At 45.7% G+C, this 18599-nt stretch overlaps 1 protein-coding gene across 2 annotated transcripts in view; it reads left to right on the top strand.

The window, feature by feature from the left end:
* Positions 1-18599, top strand: part of slc25a21 (solute carrier family 25 member 21) — a 730433-nt gene that overhangs the window by 23665 nt on the left and 688169 nt on the right. Inside the window, exons 1-2 of one of the 2 annotated variants that reach the window (XM_086003352.1) lie at positions 12215-12352; positions 12459-12533. In XM_086003352.1, coding sequence (XP_085859478.1) covers positions 12467-12533 — 67 coding nt within the window. In that variant the 5' untranslated portion in view covers positions 12215-12352; positions 12459-12466. Of the gene's footprint in view, positions 1-12214; positions 12353-12458; positions 12534-18599 lie in introns of those variants that run through there. The other variant, XM_086003353.1, reaches the window with a different exon arrangement.

Here is an 18599-nt window from a genome sequence, read left to right as displayed (position 1 = left end):
GATACAAATTGCGGTCCATTATCAGAACAGATCTGTTCAGGCAGCCCATTCCTGGCGAAAATGGTCCTTAATACTGTGATGGTTTTTTCCGTGGTGGTGGAGGACATCTTTATTACCTCCGGCCACTTGGAGTGCGCATCCACCGCGATTAAGAACATTGAGTCCATAAATGGACCAGCAAAGTCGATATGTACCCTTTGCCATGGAGATGAGGGCCACTCCCATGGATGTAGAGGGGCTTGTGGTGGGGCGTTTTGGAACTTCTGGCATCCTAGACAGCTCTTGGTCATTTCTTAGATGTCTTCATCGATACCTGGCCACCACACAAACGCTCTGGCTAAGTTCTTCATGTTCACTCCACCCAGATGCCCCTCGTGAAGCTCCTTTAGCACTTTATCCTTGAGTTTGGGTGGAATCACCACTCTGGATCCACACATCAAGGTTCCTCGGCACACTGACAGCTGTTCTCTTCTTTGCGAGAATGCTGGCAACAGTGGTTCGCCATGTGCTGGCCATCCCTTCACCGTTAAATCGTAGACTCGTGAGAGAATCGGGTCATTTCTCGTTTCCTTTTCAATGGTAGAATTTGTCACCGGTAGACATTCCACTATGGTCGAGTGGAACATCTCCACTGGGTCCACTGTAGGCGCCTCTTCTACCGTTGGCAATGGTAGGCGCGATAACCCATCAGCATTTCCATGCTGTTTTGTTCCTTTGTATTCTATGTCATATTGGTGTGCCCCTAGGAAAAGGGACCACCTCTGTAGCCTTTGCGCTGTCATAATGGGAACGCCCTTTTTAGGGTTGAATATGGAGGTGAGGGGTTGATGGTCAGTCAACAAGGTAAATTTTTGTCCGTGTAGGTAATGGTTGAATTTCTTCACCCCCCACACCAGGCTGAGTGCCTCCCTGTCGATCTGGGCATAGTTACGCTCAGCTGAGTTCAATGAGCGTGACGCAAAAGCTATCGGCCGCTCCGAGCCATCAGGGAATCTATGCGATAATACCGCTCCCACACCATAAGGGGATGCATTGCACGCCAGTCTGATTGGCAGTGATGGGTTGTAATGAGCCAACACTTCCCTGGACGTGATCAAGCCTTTGCATTTATGGAAGGCACGTTTACAGTCTTCGCTCCATTTCCAAACTACTCCCGTTTGTAGCAGTTCATTAAGAGGGTGCAGAACCGTCGACAAGTTTGGTAAAAATTTATGATAGTAATTTATTAATCCCAGGAACGACCTTAATTGTGAGACATTTTCAGGCGCTGGGGCCTTTACGACCGCTTCAATTTTTTCAGGTGACTTATGCAACCCTTCTTCGTTAATGACATGGCCACAATATGATATTTGTTGCTGGAAAAATTCACACTTGGGGCGATTTGCTCGTAGGCCCCGTTCTCTCAGCCTCGTGAGCACCTGCTCCAAGTTGGCAAGGTGCTCGTTGTCATTTTCTCCTGTTACAAGGATGTCGTCTAGGTAGCATTGAGTCCCCGGAATCCCTTGCAGGACTTGCTCCATAGCTCTTTGCCAGATAGCCGGAGCTGATACCACTCCGAAAACCAGTCGATTGTACTGGTACAGGCCTTTGTGTGTGTTTACCGTGAGATACTTTTTAGAGGCCTCCTCAACCTCCATCTGTAGATGTGCCTGTGCCAAGTCAATTTTGGTGAAACGTTTCCCTCCGGATAGTGAGGCGAAAATATCTTCTATCCTCGGAAGAGGATACTGTACCGTGTGAAGAACTGGGTTTACAGTCACCTTGAAGTCCCCACAGATGCGAATTTTTCTCTGTTCTTCAGATTTATCATTATTCAACATTTTCTTCATGACCGGGATGATGGGTGTTGCCCACTCGCTCCAATCTACCTTGGATAACACACCTGCTTTTTCCAAATTCTCTAGCTCTGCCTCGACGGCTGGACGAATTGCGTATGGCACCGGCCTTGCCTTAAAAAACTTGGGAATTGCCGCATCTTCTACTTTTATTGAGGCGGTGGCGCCTTTCAGGTTTCCTAGTTCCTGTTGAAACACTTCTTTGGCGTTAGCCAAGATTTCTTTTAGTCGTCCAGGTATGACGTCATCATTTTTTTTCTTACTGGTCACCGTCAGTGCCTGAATGGAGTGCCAGTCTAAACGTATCTTTCTGATCCATTCACGTCCCAACAACGGTGGACCACCATCTTGCAGAACGTATAAATACAACTTCTGTATTTCCTTGCCGTTGTATACAACAGGCACCCTTATTTTCCCTCTGGGGTATACTTTCTGCCCCGTATATGTCTTCAAGATAATGGATGTGTCTTTCAAAAGGTATATGCGGAAATAGCCGCTCGTAATCCCGTCGACTTATGACGGTCAGAGCTGATCCTGTATCTAGCTCCATTTTGACTGGGGACCCCGCTATCGTGAGGGTAACCCAAATGGTCTGGTAATCTTCTTTGGCAATTACATTATGTAATTTGAGACAGCTTAGTCTCTTGTTTCCGGAGTCGCTATTGCTCTTCTGGTCTTCGGAGCTACTGTCTGTCATCATTTGTACCTTTCTGTACTTTTTCTTATTGACTTTTTTACTGTCAGCGGATTTTTTTCCAGATCTGCATACACGTGCAATGTGTCCCATCTTTCCGCATTGCCTGCATGCTTTGTCCTTGAACCAGCAGTCCTTCTGGTCATGGGTGAATCTGCCGCAGCGATAACATCTCTCGAAACCCCGTGTCATTTCATGGGTGCCGAAGTCCTGTGGCTTTTGCTGTATCTCTGCAGCTCCTCTTGCTGCTGCTTCGTATGATACAGCCACACTGAAAGCCTTGTCCAGTGTCAAATCTTTCTCAGAAAGTAGTCTTTTCTGTGTTCCTTCGCTTAGGAGACCGCAGACGAATTTGTCTCGTAGAGAATCTGCCAGTCCTGCCCCGAATTGGCAGTGCTTTGACAGCTTTCGTAATTCGGTGAGGTAATCAGCGTTACTTTCATTCTTGTGCTGATTCCTCCTGAAGAATTTGAATCGTTCCGCTATCAGCAGCGGTGTTGGGTTTAAGTGCTCTTGTAAGGTATCAACAATCTCCTTAAAATTCTTGTCCATCGGTTTGGCTGGAGTGATCAAGTTTCGTAACAGCCCGTATGTCCTTGCGCCCATCAGATTTAGAAGTACCGATGCCTTTTTATCATCCGCTACTTCATTCGCCTTGCAATATACCTCCACTCTTTGCACATATGTGGTCCAATCTTCTATATCACTATCGAAAGCAGTAATATTGCCAGTCTTCGGCATCTTGAAAATCTAAAATGGCGCTTCCCGCACTTTTCCTCCGTCCCCGATGGATCAAAATGGCGCCTCCCGCGCTTTTCTTTCTTCCCCGCCGAGTTAAGATGGCGCCCCCCCGCGCTTTCCCGCCGCTGCTGCTGCTGCCAACGCTGTTCTCCGCAGTTCCCGTTGCGACCTGCAGCTTTTCGCGGTATTTCTATTTAAAAAATATATATATATATCTCTTCAATAGTTTCTCCGTTACTTGGAGAACCGTTCCCGTCGTGGAGCGGACCCTCTGGGACTTTCCCCTCCCTCTGCTCGGTCTGAACGCCGACCTGCTTTGCAGCATCGGCCGCGCCCTGAGTGCTCCACCCTCTCTCTCTCTTTGCTTCTGCTTCCCGACTCGCTGCCCGGCCCCGTTGCAGAGCCACCCGATCGAGCTCTAGCCCGCCGCAGCCCAGGAAGGATCAGTGCACTACCCGCCACTAGCCCGTTTAGCTGGTGAAACCACAGTTTTTTTTTTTTTTCTTGCTTCTGGCTTCGACCTTCGTCTGAGGAATCGATCCCCTTGAGGTGCTGCCGAATTGCAGGTAAGTTCATTTCTAACTCGTCGCCACTGTTAGATCCGTGTGTTAATGGAGACACGGAATGCAGGAGTTGACTTAACAAGTGTTTACTGAACAAAGTCTGGAGGTGAACTAACTGCACAAGACGCCACACAGGCTTATATACCCGAGTGGTCACTACCGGTACTACAGTATACAGGGGCTTCAAAAACATAGTTCCTCTTAAAGGTACATACACTGCAAGCCATAAGTCATGGAACACTGAAATCATTGATGTTGGAAGAAATAGAATTGAGCAGCTGCAAAGGGTAATTCACCAATTAGGCGATAGATTTAAGAACAAGACCGAGGTCTCTTTACTCCAGTACCAATCGTCTCCTTGAACCCTTCTCCCCTGCCCCCTCGCCCTCACCTCGCCTCTGCCGCATCTTTCACTTCCCCATGCCCACCAAGCCAAGCTTCTCCAAAGGTTCCCCCTCCCCCCACTCTAGCCAGAATCTGCTTCTAATCTAGTTTATCTTTTATATTTCCCTTTCATGCCCTCTCGGAGACCCACCTTACTCTCTCTCGGCCCTATTTCCACTAAACTGCTGACTGCTCAACTTCCCTTCCTGGTCCCATGCTAGCTGACATTTAAATAGTTCCCTCTCTTCAGGTACTATCCTGCTCTCTTTCAAATCTGCCATCATCATCCCCTTCTCATAACCCATTGTTGACCCCTCTGACCTGGCAATCTACACCCCATCTCCAACCTCCCTTTTCTTTCCAAAGCAGTTGAACGTGTTGTCACCTCCCAAATTCATGCTCATCTTTCCCACAACCTCTCCAATCAGGTTTATGTCCATGCCACAACAGTGAAATGGCTCTAATGAAGGTCACAAATGACATTCTCTGTGCACTGTCCGTCCTCACCCTTCTTGGACTGTCTGCAGCCTTTGACACCGTCGGCCTCACCATCTTCCTCCAACGCCTCTCTTCCATTGTCCAGCTGATTGGGACTGCCTTCACCTGGTTGCACTCTTACTTATCCAGTCGTAGCCAGTGAATCTCCTGCAATGGCTCCTCTTACCACCCTGCATAATTAGCTCTAGGATTCCCCAAGATCTATCCTTGACCCTCTCCTATTTCTCCTCTACATTCTGCCCCTCGGCGACATTATCTGGTTGCTGTCCAGTTCCATGTGTATGTTGATGACACCCAGCTCTACCTCATCATAACCCCTCAAAACCCCTCTAGTGCTTAAGTAGTTTCAATCTGCTTGTCTGACACCCAGTCCTGGATGAGCAGCAATTTCTTCCAATTAAACATTGTGCAGACCAAAGCCATTGACTTCAGCCCCCACCTCACAAACTCCGTTTCCTCGCCACCAGTTCCATCCTCTCCCCGGCCATTGTCTCAGGCTGAACCAGACTGTTCGCAACCTCTGCATCCAATTTGACCCTTAACTGAGCTTCCCAAATTCTGACTCAGGTGGCAAATGCACTCACCGGAAACAGGTGGTTGCCTTATTAGTAAATGCAAATTTGGGTCCTATGACATGATTAGGACCCCAAGACAGTTTCACTGGTAGGGTCTGAAGTCTCACCCAACGACAAACCTTCATAGTAAAACCTAGAGGATTGGCTTCAGCAAACTGACTGATGTGATTGGAAGCAGTATTTAAAGAGGCACTCACCAGCAGGCACCCAGATGGTTAGGACCTGTGTTTCTTTCAAATTTTTTCCCTCTTACCCTAATTAAGCAGTTACTGCTTCATCATGAGTGCTATTTTTGCTTCATTCCTTTGGATAGAGGAACAGTTGGAGGAAGAGGAGGAGCAGCAGCAATAACAAACAGACGGGCATGTTTGACAGCGGCTGAGGGAAGCTGCTCATAGAAGTCTTTACCCAGCCCACAGGGTCTTTCGGTTGAGTCAGTTTCATGAATATCTCTGAGGATTCTGTGATTCACCACGCAGGCTACTGATGATCTATGCAGCATACATTTCCCTCCAAAGAGGGATCAGACAAGATTCTCATTCCCCCTCCCTGTTGTCTTTTTACCTTGGGCATAGAACCATTGGCAATAGCCATGAGGACAAATTCAGACATACGGAGTGCAAACTGGTGGGATTGAACAACAAAATTGCTGTATGCGAATGACATATTTCGATATGTAACCAGCCCCACTACCTTGCTACCTCTCGTCTTCCAGGTCATCAAGGACTTTTAGCAATTTTCAGGCTACAAACTTAGTTATACTAAAACAGAGAACATGTCCCTCATATTCATGGACAAATATGAGAATCCGATACAGGACTTGGTACACAAAGAGATAGTCATAAAGGGTGGAAAGTGCCAACAAACATGCCTGAGCAGGAGCATGAAATAGGGAACCTCTGCCTTCCTCCAGCTCTGACCTTATGTGCATCCCCCACTTCCTTCGCCCCATTATTGGTGATCATGCCTTCAGCCATCTCAGCCCTAAGCTCTGAAGTTCCCTCCCCAAAGCTCTTTGCCTCTTCACCTCGCCTCCTTTAATACACTGCTTAAAACCTGCCTCTTTGGCCAAGCATTTGGTCACCTATTCTAACGTCTCCTTCTTTGGCTCGGTATCAATTTTTGTCTGATTACGCTCCTGTGAAGCACCTTGGGATGTTTTACTACATTAAAAGCACTATATAAATGCAAGTTGTTATGGTGTAGCAATTATCCTAGAAGAAAAGAACCTTCCCAAAGCCTCTGTGGGAAGGCCCATTTCACATTACGTAGAAAGTAAACCCATGAGTATACTTGGTGAGAATAACAGAGGAGGAGCAGAACAATAACAAATGAATGCATGCTTTGCAACTTATACTGTTTAAGGGCTCTGGAAAAGTGCAGGAGCAGCAATAGATTTCTGTGCTTTCTTACAGATAACCCTAACCCTGGGGGCATTGTGGCCCAAATGGATATTGATTGTGCGATGAACCTATAACCCTATGTTCCAAATCAGGATAACACTCAACAACAGCAGGATGGTGGCAGATATAGCTGCATCCTGAGGGCCCACAGATTAAACTTGTAGTTATTAGAATTCATCAAGCTTTGTATAATGATGTGCGTTATGTGATTGTACCTGTATCAGCTGTAACTATGCCAAAAGGCCTACGTAATCTGATGTATGAGTGTTTATATTCTGCTGTGATTCAGGAAAATGTGGATGAGTTTAATCAAATAAATGGAGGTAGAGATTTAGACAAAACATGGCCTCCAATTTTGAATGGAAAACAAAATAAGAGGGATTTAGGAGAGTAGTTGTGTACAGGGGCTACGGCAGGAACTGCGGCCTGCAACTGAGTAGAGATAGTCATTATGGGAAATAACAACAGAAAATGCTGGAAAAACTCAGCAGGTCAGGCAACATCCGTGGAGAGAAATTTGAGTTGACGTTTCGGGTCGAACTCTTCTTCAAAACTGGAACGAAAAGAAACTGGATCGGAGGCAGGGCTGCGATCGGACAAAAGAATAAAAGAAACAAAAGAAGTAAAAGAGATTAGAAGCTAGATGAGATGGTAATAGGCTGAGATTAGGTGTAAAGTGTACTGGCAGGGCAAAAGATAGCTGCCAGGTGTGAGAGAGAAACAAAAGGAAAGTCGGGGGGGGGGGAAAGGAGTGGAAAAATTACAAGAAAAAATGAAATGGGGGCCGAGCTTATGATCTGAAATTGTTGAACTCGATATTGAAGGCTGCAGAGTGCCTAATCGGAAGATGAGGTGCTGTTCCTCAAGTTTACGTTGAGCTTCCGTGGAACAATACAAGAGGCCAAGGACGATACATTGATGACTGTATCGGTGCCGTTTCCTGCTCTCGCCCCGAACTTGACAATTTCATTCACTTTGCCTCCAATTTCCACCCTTCCCTCACCTTCACATGGTCCATCTCTGACTTTTCCCTTCCCTTCCTCGACTTCTCCGTCTCCATCTCTGGGGATAGGTTATCGACCAATATTCACTACAAGTCCACTGACTCCCACAGCTACCTGGACTACACTTCCTCCCACCCCGCTTCCTGTAAGGACTCTATTCCATTCTCCCAGTTTCTCCGTCTCCGCCGTATCTGCTCCGACGATGCCACCTTCCACACCAGTGCTTCAGACATGTCTTCCTTTTTCCGCAACCGAGGATTCCCCTCTACCGTGGTTGACACTGCCCTCGACCGTGTCAGTTCTATCTCCCGCACTTCTGCCCTCACCCCTGCCCCTCCCTCCCGGAACCACGATAGGGTTCCCCTTGTCCTCACCTTTCACCCCACCAGCCTTCACATTCAACGGATCATCCTCCGGCATTTCCGCCACCTCCAAAGTGATCCCACCACCAAACGTATCTTCCCCTCCCCTCCCCTTTCAGCATTCCGCAGGGACCGCTCCCTCCGAGACACCCTAGTCCACTCCTCTATCACCCCCAACAGCCCTTCCCCTTCGCCTGGCACCTTCCCGTGCAAGCGGAGGAGATGTAACACCTGCCCCTATACCTCCCCCCTTCCCACTGTCCAGGGCCCCAAACACCCCTTCCAGGTGAAACAGCGATTTACTTGTACTTCTCGCAATCTAGTATACTGTATATGCTGCTCACAATGCGGTCTCCTCTACATTGGGGAGACCAAACGCAGATTGGGTGACCGCTTTGCGGAACACCTCCGTTCAGTCCGTAAGGGTGACCCCGAGCTTCCGGTCGCCTGTCATTTTAATTCACCGCTCCATTCCCACTCGGACCTCACCGTCCTTGGCCTCTTGTATTGTTCCACGGAAGCTCAACGTAAACTCGAGGAACAGCACAGCACCTCATCTTCCGATTAGGCACTCTGCAGCCTTCCGGACTCAATATCGAGTTCAACAATTTCAGATCATAAGCTCGGCCCCCATTTCATTTTTTCTTGTAATTTTTCCACTCCTTTCCCCCCCCCCGCTTTCCTTTTGTTTCTCTCTCACACCTGGCAGCCATCTTTTGCCCTGCCAGTACACTTTACACCTAATCTCAGCCTATTACCATCTTGTCTAGCTTCTAATCTCTTTTACTTCTTTTGTTTCTTTTATTCTTTTGTCCGATCGCAGCCCTGCCTCCGATCCAGTTTCTTTTCGTTCCAGTTTTGAAGAAGGGTTCGACCCGAAACGCCAACTCAAATTTCTCTCCATGGATGTTGCCTGACCTGCTGAGTTTTTCCAGCATTTTCTGTTGTTATTTCGGATTTCCAACATCTGCAGTATTTTGCTATCGTACTAGTCATTATGGGAGCTTGATGACGCAATGCGAAAACAGCTAAAGGGGCTGTTGAAGGTTATGACTACTCAAAGTGGTGAGCCTATTAGTGAAGGATTAACAACAGTGTTATCAGTAAGGGAAATAGATGTTATGTATAAGGCTAAGGATAAAATCAGTGAAATTATCAATCTGACCAATGCAGAATATTGGGACCAGAAGGTGTCAAGCAATTACATGTGCCATGTATGGAGGGTTTTTATTGAATCAGATCCAAAAAGCGTTAAATGATACAGAAAACAATTAGCTGCCTAGTTTTGTGAAAGAGAGCTATTTAATCAGTCAGCATCCAGGCAGTAAAATTAAGGATTGGTGTAAAGTGGGACGCTACAGTTCAGTTTATTACTTTAGGAGACCATGTAACCAATCCGAGGATACATGGAGGGTAATACCTGTTGTGGTGGCGGTACCACAATTGAAGGAACACAAACCTATGGTGGATCTTAAAGTCGAGTCGATAGGAATGATTGAGCCTGATTACCAATCGAATATGTTGAAAGAAAAAGTGAATTATCCAAGAACTAGTAAGGGAAGCTGAGGGAGTCTGGAAATCTCCAGATACCTCATGTTGTTTCAGGAAAGATAGAGCATGGCTATGCCACTGTGATGTGTTGCAAAACCCATTGCCAGCTTGGATGAGGAATCTCCCAATTGCCCAAGTAACCAACTGCCCTGATGGAAGGATGAACTTTGCTTATCTGGAATGAGGAAAATATTGGATGACTTCCACGGCATCGGAGTATAAGCACTGCACTGCCATCTTCTAGACTTTATGGTATGCTTCGCCCCAACTGAGGTAACACAGTTTGGAGACAAAATTTTAATACCGGTTCAGGTGCATAATATCACTGAAGTTCAGGTAAATGAAACCTTCAAGGCATAGGCATTATGGTCAGTGGTGAGGTTTGTGCATCCAATCTCACCATTGCCTTTAAATGATCAATGTGCTTATCATTGCACTGGGAGTTATAATAGTGGTCTTAACCATTTTGTTCTGCCTGGTAAAACAGATCGAGATGAGTGAAGTACAGGAAGCATGTCATGGAAACTATATGGTTAGTAGAATAGGTCTGGCCTATGGAGCAGAACCGCCAGGGTTCTGAGCTCCTGAAGGAAAATGATTGGGTACTGTTAGAGAATAGTGACTAGGAACCATTAACTCTTGTCTATATCAGGGATGGATATTCTGGAGATGCAGAGAGAGGCTTTGATAGCTGATATGCTGGCAGTCCTCGGGGTCAATATTGGGAGGGATGAGTGGGACGGGAAGAAGATTGGCAGGATTAGCCCCCAGCTGGCACGCTGGGCGGGAAGGTCAGTGAGAGAGTAGGATAGGGCAGTTGGGGTTGCTGCTCGTAAAGAGGTAGCGATGAGTGCCTCGATGGGTCCTTCGGAGGATGGCAACAGAAGCAGAGGAAAGCTGCAGGCTTAGCTAAGAGGGAGTCAAGCCTGGGACAGCGGCAGGAGAGTAGGAAGGTGAAGGAGTGCTGAAGTGTTGGGGTAGGTATTTGGAAGGGCAGAGTACCTGAGAGGGGAGAAATGAAAGGAGGCATGATGACAGGAGAGAGGGGCCTCTGAGGGGTAAAGAGAAAAGAAGAAAAAAGGGGGAAAGGGGCTCGGTTTCGGAGCGGCAGCCAAAACACATACACGCGAATGGACACGGAAACTCAAGTTACATAGGCATGGTTACATAGCAAGATTAGGATAGATATGTCCTGTTAATAAACTGGGAATAGAGAGGAGCCAGGAGGTATGCAGATTCGATTGCAGGGCAGAAAAATGGTGGCGAATTTGGATCAGGAAGCGGTGGAGAAATGGACTACAGCCCAGGAGAGTGAATTTCTGGACAGGAACCACACTGTAGCAAAATAAAGCTGAAAAACCAATAGGACAGTCATAAACCCAGCAGGTCATAGCAGCGGTGGGGGATGGGCTGTAGGCTAGAGAAAGTTACCTTAAAATGTAAGCAACTGAATGCAGATCAGAGACCGCAGCTGAGTCTTACAGTGTAGTCTAGTGGAGAAGATTTTAGTCTAAATTTTTGGAAGCCAAATTTGAGCAAAGATTCAGTGCTCACTGATGAGGCCAAAGAGCAGGCATGGTCAGGGATTGAGCCCAAGTAACTTTAAACTTGCAGTTAACTTGTAGTTAGGCCTAAAATTCACCCACTATTAGAGCCAGGGAAACTTAAACAGTGGAAGGGATTGAGGGAGAAAGTTTAAAGTTGGGCCTGTCTGATTCATTCTCAGGCCATTCTAAAGTCAGTGTTGCCACTTCTGGATGTGTGTTGGCTTTCTGTACTGAAGGAAACATACACACAAAATGTTGATCCCAATGAAAACCTGAAGAACAAAGATATTTAGTGAAGCTACTATGTACTGTTATCATCTTTTTTAATAAGAGAAGTGGGAATACTTGGAAAATAAATACTTTCTTAGGAGGATACTGGGATGCACTTCCTACTGCTCTGCCATGGCTTTAATTTTCTGCTGTATTCCCTAGCTTATCTTTGAATTATTGTCCAGCCCTATGTCCCTTTCCCACATCCTTGCAAAGGCTTGAACCATTCCTCCTTCCTTGTGAATGGCTATGATGGCTCCAATCTTTGCTCCACTCCCATCTCTTTGCTTCTCTCCCTGCTAATGCAACACTTTCCCTATCCCTGTTGCAGGTTTCCACACTTGCTTCCTCACAGCGTCCACACTTTGTTCCCTTCCTGCCACGATTTCCCCATTCCCCATCCCTTTTCCCCTCTTCCCAGTGTTCCATATCCATGGGCATTGCACTCGCTGTGCCCCTGCCCATCTCACTCTCTCCCCATCCCTTGCCCTCCCATGCTCTACACTCCCACCTTCACAGCTTTGCAAAACCACTCTTATCCTTCATGTACTACTCTACCTGTACTGTCATGTTCTCCACCTGTACTCTTGTGTTCTGCGTCCGCCCTCTTCCCGTGTCAATCACACACTTTGCCCCTCTTCTTAGGTTCTGCACCCTTGCCCATGTTTATCTCACACTTTGCTTCTCCTGTCTCTCTCAGGTTCTTTACCTCTATCCAATTTGATTTCACGCTTTACCCCTGTCCCTCTCAGGGTTTGAATCCCCGACCATGCAAATCTCACGCTTTGCCCCTGTCCCTCCCAAGCTCTGTAGTCCCCGCCCATGCTGATTTCATGCTTTGCCCCGGTTTCGTTCCTCTTTGAACAGCTGCGAGTTGCTCTGCAGTGCTCTTTAACTTTGCGTACTTTAACAAAAGGCTAAGGAGGTCGGAGCAGATACGTAACCTTAAATTATTTGTGTAACCTTTATTATTTCTATATAACACAGTACGTTTTAATAACAGGGGTAATGGAGATGTTATTTTGTTCCAGAATCGAAAATGCCGGTGAAAAGCCAGAGTTTGTTGAGAGAAGCGTCACATCAGACGATTGCCGGAGGGTCTGCGGGTAAGTCACAAGTAAAACGTAAAACAAATATAAATTGTACATTTTGTTAGTGAATAGACGGAGAAATATTTTTATTTAAACGTGTTTAAATTCGGAATGTTTTAGAATGAGTGAGTTCATGGACTGATGACGAAATCAGTGGCTCCTAAACCAGGCTTTCAAATGTGCTGCTAAACCGGTTTGTGCAACTGTGTTGAACAGAAGGTCGGGGAGTAATGGTTGACTTTAAATGCCCTCATGGCAACTAGGGATGAGCAAACATACTGCTTTGCCAGTGTTGCCCACATCCCAACAAAACAAGTTGTATGGCAAGCGCAAAGGCTCGTACCGCACACGTGTCGGGCATCCTGGATACCGACTGTGAACTGCTCTTACTCATAGGAACCTTGGAGAACTGGTGAGCTCAGCTTTAGTTCCGCGATTCAGAAGGTCCACATTGGCGCCCATGCATCAATCAGGCAATTTCTAGGGCTGCCGGGAATACATATCCACCGTCCAGAGTTACACCAGTTTAATTCCGTTTTATAGGATGTGTTTATTTTTGTGAAACTTGTGTTTGCAGAATTGGGTAAATGGTTTTCTGAATGTGATTTTTTTGAATTGGTTAAAAATATTAATTTCCATGTTGGAATGCAAAAACCTGTTTACTGTTGTGGAGGAAGCCCCCCTCCATACATTGTACTGAAGTACTGTCTTTTGAATCCCCACTAATGGAGGATTTTGAAGAACCATGCTTTATGATTTATTTGGTAAACTGTCTTGCAACCTCATTTACCGTGACACTGTCTCTTCTAATATAGTGTGTTGATAAATTAGTACAATATATATAATAACACCATTGAGCTATACCATCGAATGGTAGGATGTAGGTTGGCATCTGTGATACTGAGTTTTACTGTGCAAGTGAGGCTTTCCTTAAAGGGAGATAGAGGGGAGAATGAGTTATCCAGTGTGGCTTTTGAACATCTCCCAATAGTCTCATCCAATCTTTATCCTTTGCTTCTGCAACTACAAATTTGAGGACAACAGATGTCACCAGCACACAAACTGTATCTCACTGATATCAATCCCGACTGCAAAAAGGATCAATGCCATAAAAATGAAATGAAATGAACAACATATTTTTCATAGGTTGGATAAATTTAGCTTTTATTTATATGGCGGTTTTAAATTTGTGGGTGGTGGAGATAAATCCATAAAAAGCAGTATAAATGACTTTGATCTGAAAAGTTTATGTATGAGATATACATATTAGATACATCTTTTTGCAAAAATAAATAAACGATTTTTAAGAGTGTGTGTTCGAGTCGTAGGTAGTAGGACTCAAACTGTGCCCCAGTTCAGATTGCAGTAGGTGAGTTGCGAAAATAGAAACACTTCGGAATGAAATATGAAGGTGACTACATACTTTTAACAGGGGAACTTGGATAGTGAGCGACTCCAGGCTGCTCTTGAGCATGTCTGAATAGTTGGCCTGAGCTTCATTGGTTGAGGTCTGAAGGCATGTAAATTATCTGCCTGCTCTATCAGTAGGCATGAAGGGGAGGTATAAAAGGCAGAAATGGTGACGTGACTAAACAGTTCTAAAGTTGCAGTTTTTGGACCTTGCGCATTGGTATTAAAAGATTTGTCATAAATCTGGCAATAAACACCTATAATAAAAATAGAAAATGCTGGAAACACTCAGCAGGTCAGACAGTGAGAGAATCATAGGGTTAGCATTTCAGGACTTTTCTCAGAACTGGAAGGTGAACCGCTGATGACCAGGTACAGAGCCAGGGAAAGGGGGCAGAAAATGGAAAAAAGAGAAGTCTGTGATTGGTTGGCAGGCAGGGGGGTAATTAAATGACAGTGATGAAAGAGAAAATGAGATGATAATGAAAAATTAGAGAAACATAAGATACATCCAGAGGATGTGTGAATGTTTACAGCAGAAGGAAAGCATGGACTCTGGCAAAGTGGAGACGGCTTCCATGGCCAATCTCGAGCACCAGCCCACACCTCCCCCATGGCCGGCGGAGTGCTTCACAACCCTGGTGTCCACCTGCCTTTCTTCCGCCACATTCCTAAACCACAGGTGCCTTCTCCACTTTTAAATTCTTTTGCGTGAGCTCAAGCTTGAGCATACCTGATTTAGCCATCCAGTGCCACGTTTGGCTTGACCACATCCTGGATGGTGAAGTTAACCCCAGGCTCCTTTTTCTCTGCCACTAAATGCCTCCTTAAACCCCTCTTTCCACCCCTTCAGCCTCACCTCTAACAACATGTGAGGAGCTCATTCTTTCAGCTGCCTTTGCTACTTTCTCCCCTTCCCATTGCCCGCTAAACCAAACAGTCTCCAGTCCACCTCTCAGTTTATCTCTGAAGTGTACCCTTGACCCCTCGGCCCTCACTAACTACTGCTCCATCTCCAAACACCTTTTCCTCTCCAAGGTACTTGAACCTGTTGTCTCCTGTGTATGTTCCCTCTCTCCAAAAGCTGCTTGTTTGAATCCCTTCAATCAGGTTCCACCAATCCCACAGCACCAACATATTGTAAACAAATTCATAAATACATTCTTTGTGACTGTGACCATGGTGCATTATTTCTCCTCATCCTCTCTGCAGCTTTTGACATAGTCAATCACACTATCATCCCCAATGCCTCTCCTCGACTGTCCTTGCTTGGCCTCACTCTTACCTATCCAATAGTAGCCAGAGCATCTGCAGCAATGGATTCTCTTCCTACTCCTGCACTGTCACCTCAGGAGTCCCAATGGTTAATCCTTGGCTTCCTTCATTTCCGTATCTCCATGGTGCCCTATAACGACATCATCGACAGACATGGGGCCAACTTCCACAGGTATGCCAGTGAAACCCAGCTCTACCTTCCAATCTTTCAATCCTCCTTAGATATGGGAGTGGTGTCAGAGGACTTGAGGATTGCAAGTGTTACACCCCATCTTAAAAAAGGGGAGAGGGATAAACCTGGCAACTACAGGCCAGTCAGCCTAATGTCAGTGGTGGGAAACTCTTTAGAGACAATAATCCGAGACAAAATTAATTGTCACTTGGATAACTATGGGTTAATAATAACAAACAGCACAGATTTGTTAAAGGCAAATCGTCATTGTCTAACTTGATTGAGTTCTTTGATGAAGTAATGGAGGGTTGATGACGGTAGTACAGTTGATGTGTGTATGGACTTTCAAAAGGCATTTGACAAAGTACTACATAATAGACATGTTAGCAAAATTGAAGCCCATGAGATTAAAGGGACAGTGGCAGCGTGGTTATGAAATTGGCTAAGAGACAGAAAGCAGAGTAGCGGTGAACGGTTGTTTTTCCAGACTGGAGGGAAGTATATAGTGGTATCTCTGGGGGTCGATATTAGGACCACTGCAGTTTTTGATATATATTAATGACCTGGACTTGGGTATACAGAACATAATTTCAAAGTTTGCAGAGGACACGAAACTCGGAAATGTAGTAAACAGTGAGGAGGATAGTAACAGACTTCAGGAGGACATAGACAGACTGGTGAAATGGACAGATATATGGCAGATGCAATTTAACGCAGCGTAGTGTGAAGTGATGAATTTTCACAGGAAGAATGAGGAGAGCCAATATAAACTAAATGATGCAATTTTAAAGGGGTTGCAGGAACAGAGATGTGGGGGTATACGCACACAAACCTTTGAAGGTGGCAGGACAAGTTGAGAAGGCTGTTTAAAAAAGAAGCATACGGTATCCTTGGCTTTATAAATGGAGGCATAGAGTACAAAAGCAAGGAAATTATGCAAAACCTTTTATAAATCGCTGGTTAGGCCTCAGCTGGTGTATTGTGTCCAGTTCTGGGGACCACATTTCAGGAAGGATGTCAAGGCCTTGCAGATTGTGCTGAGGAGATTTACTAGAATGGTACCAGGGATGGGGGACTTCAGTTACGTGGAGGGACTGGAGAAATTGAGGTTGTTCTCTTTAGACCAGAGAAGGTTAAGGGGAATTTTATAGAGTTATTCAAAATCATAAAGGGTTATGATAAAGTAAATAAGGAGAAATAGTTTCCAGTGGCAGAAGGGTCAGTAACCAGAGGACACAGATTTAATGTAATTGGCAAAAGAACCAGAGCGAGATGAGGAGAAATTGTTTTACGCAGTGAGTTATGATCTGGAATGTGCTGCCTGAAAGGCTGGTGGAAGCAGATTCAATAGTAACTTTCAAAAGGGAATTGGTTAAATACTTCACGGGGAAAAATTGCAGGGTTTGGGGAAAGGGCAAAGGAATGGGACTAATTGGATAGCTCTTTCAAAGAGCCAACACAGGCATGATGGGCTGAATGGCCCCCTTCTGTGCTGTGTCAGTCTCCTCTCCACTACCTTTTGACCCTCTACTGCCCTGTACTGTCAGATTGCTTGTCTGACATCTAGTCTTGAGTCATAACTTCCTCCAGCTGAGCATTGGGAAGATTGAAGCCATCTTTAACCCTCACCACAAACTCAGTATCTTCAACACCATCCCCACCCCCCTCCCTGGCCATTGACTCAGGCTGAACCAGATTGTTCACAACTTTGGCATTCCGTTTGACCTTGAGTTGAGCTTCTGATCCCCCTATCGTTTCCATGGCTTACTTCCATCTCAGTAACGTTGACTGCCTCTGCCCCACAGCTCATCTGCTGAAACCTTTGTCACCAGCAGACAGATTACTTCAATACTCTCTTGGCTAGCCCTCCACTCTCTTTCAACTTCAGCTGATACAAAATTCTGCTGCCCGTATTCCACCTTGCACCAAGTCCTACTCGCCTGTTGCGCCTGTCCTTGCTGACCTACATTGGCTCCTAGTTCTCCACCGACTCAAATATAAAATACTTCTCTTTGTCTTCAAAACCCTTCATAGCCTTGCCCATCCCTACCTCCTGTACTCTCCTCCAGTCCTACAACTCCCACCCATCCTCCCCGAACTCTCTGGCCTCTTTTGCATCTCCTCTTCCTTTGCCCCAGCAGTGGTGGCCATGTCCCCCGCCGCATAAGCCCTATGTTGTGGAATTCCCTCCCTAAGCGGATGTTTATAGGGACATGAATCTTTCTTCGATAATGAAACAGTGTGTATGAATGGTGTTGAGGTGCCTTGTTCATTTATTTGGATATGTTGCATATGGCTTCTGAAATTATTTGCAGACATTGGGTGTCTTACCCAACAGCTGCAATATTATTACCATAAGCTGTTCAGTGCAAGAATGATGATGGAGCAAATTTTTGGGAGGCTAAAAGCACAGTGGAGATGTCATTTGAAGTATCAGTACTAGCATCACTTTTTTCCCTATGGTGATAATTCTGCATAACATATATTGGTGCCGGAAGTGACTGCATGAGTGGTTTGATGAGGTAATGAACAGAGCTGCCTATCAGCCTCTAGCAGCACAAACAGCCAGTGTAGACATGCAAGATTCACTGTATGACATTTGCGATTCTGTGGAATAGAACCTCAGCAGTTTAACGGGAACCCAGTGATGTCTCTACTTGAAAGTCCCTCCTGCCTGCAACAAAAAGAGCACAATACTGCTTTGCTTACTGTTTTTTATCTCCTAATATAATCTTGACTTCACCACAACAATTTATGACATTTTGGTGGCTCTTGTCTTGTTTGCACAGGGTCATAGGCCCTGAATCGTGTGATATGTTGCTGCCGTTGGCATCCTTTTACTTTTAATCTAGGATTAACCTTTTTGGGGACAAGTTCACTATTGTTTTGGTGTCCATACTTAAGAAAAGACATACTTGCTCTCGAGTCAGTACAAAGAAGGTTCACTCGGTTAATCCCAGGGATGAGGGGATGGACATATGAGGAGAGGTTGAGTAGATTGGGACTCTACTCATTGGAGTTCAGAAGAATGAGAGGCGATCTTATTGAAACATATAAGATTGTGAAGGGGTTGGATCGGGTGGATGCGGGGAGGATGTTCCCGATGATGGGTGAAACTAGAACTAGGGGGCATAGTCTTAGAATAAGGGGCTGCTCTTTCAAAACTGAGATGAGGAGGAACTACTTCACTCAGAGGGTGGTAGGTCCATGGAATATGCTGCCCC

Source organism: Somniosus microcephalus, chromosome 12 (genome assembly GCF_052327205.1).
Source record: "Somniosus microcephalus isolate GS21.2 chromosome 12, FLI_Smic_1.0, whole genome shotgun sequence".
In the NCBI taxonomy this organism is placed as follows: Eukaryota; Metazoa; Chordata; class Chondrichthyes; order Squaliformes; family Somniosidae; genus Somniosus; species Somniosus microcephalus.
The sequence above is the reverse complement of the archived record's forward strand: the minus strand, read 5'-3'. Positions and strand labels throughout refer to the sequence as shown.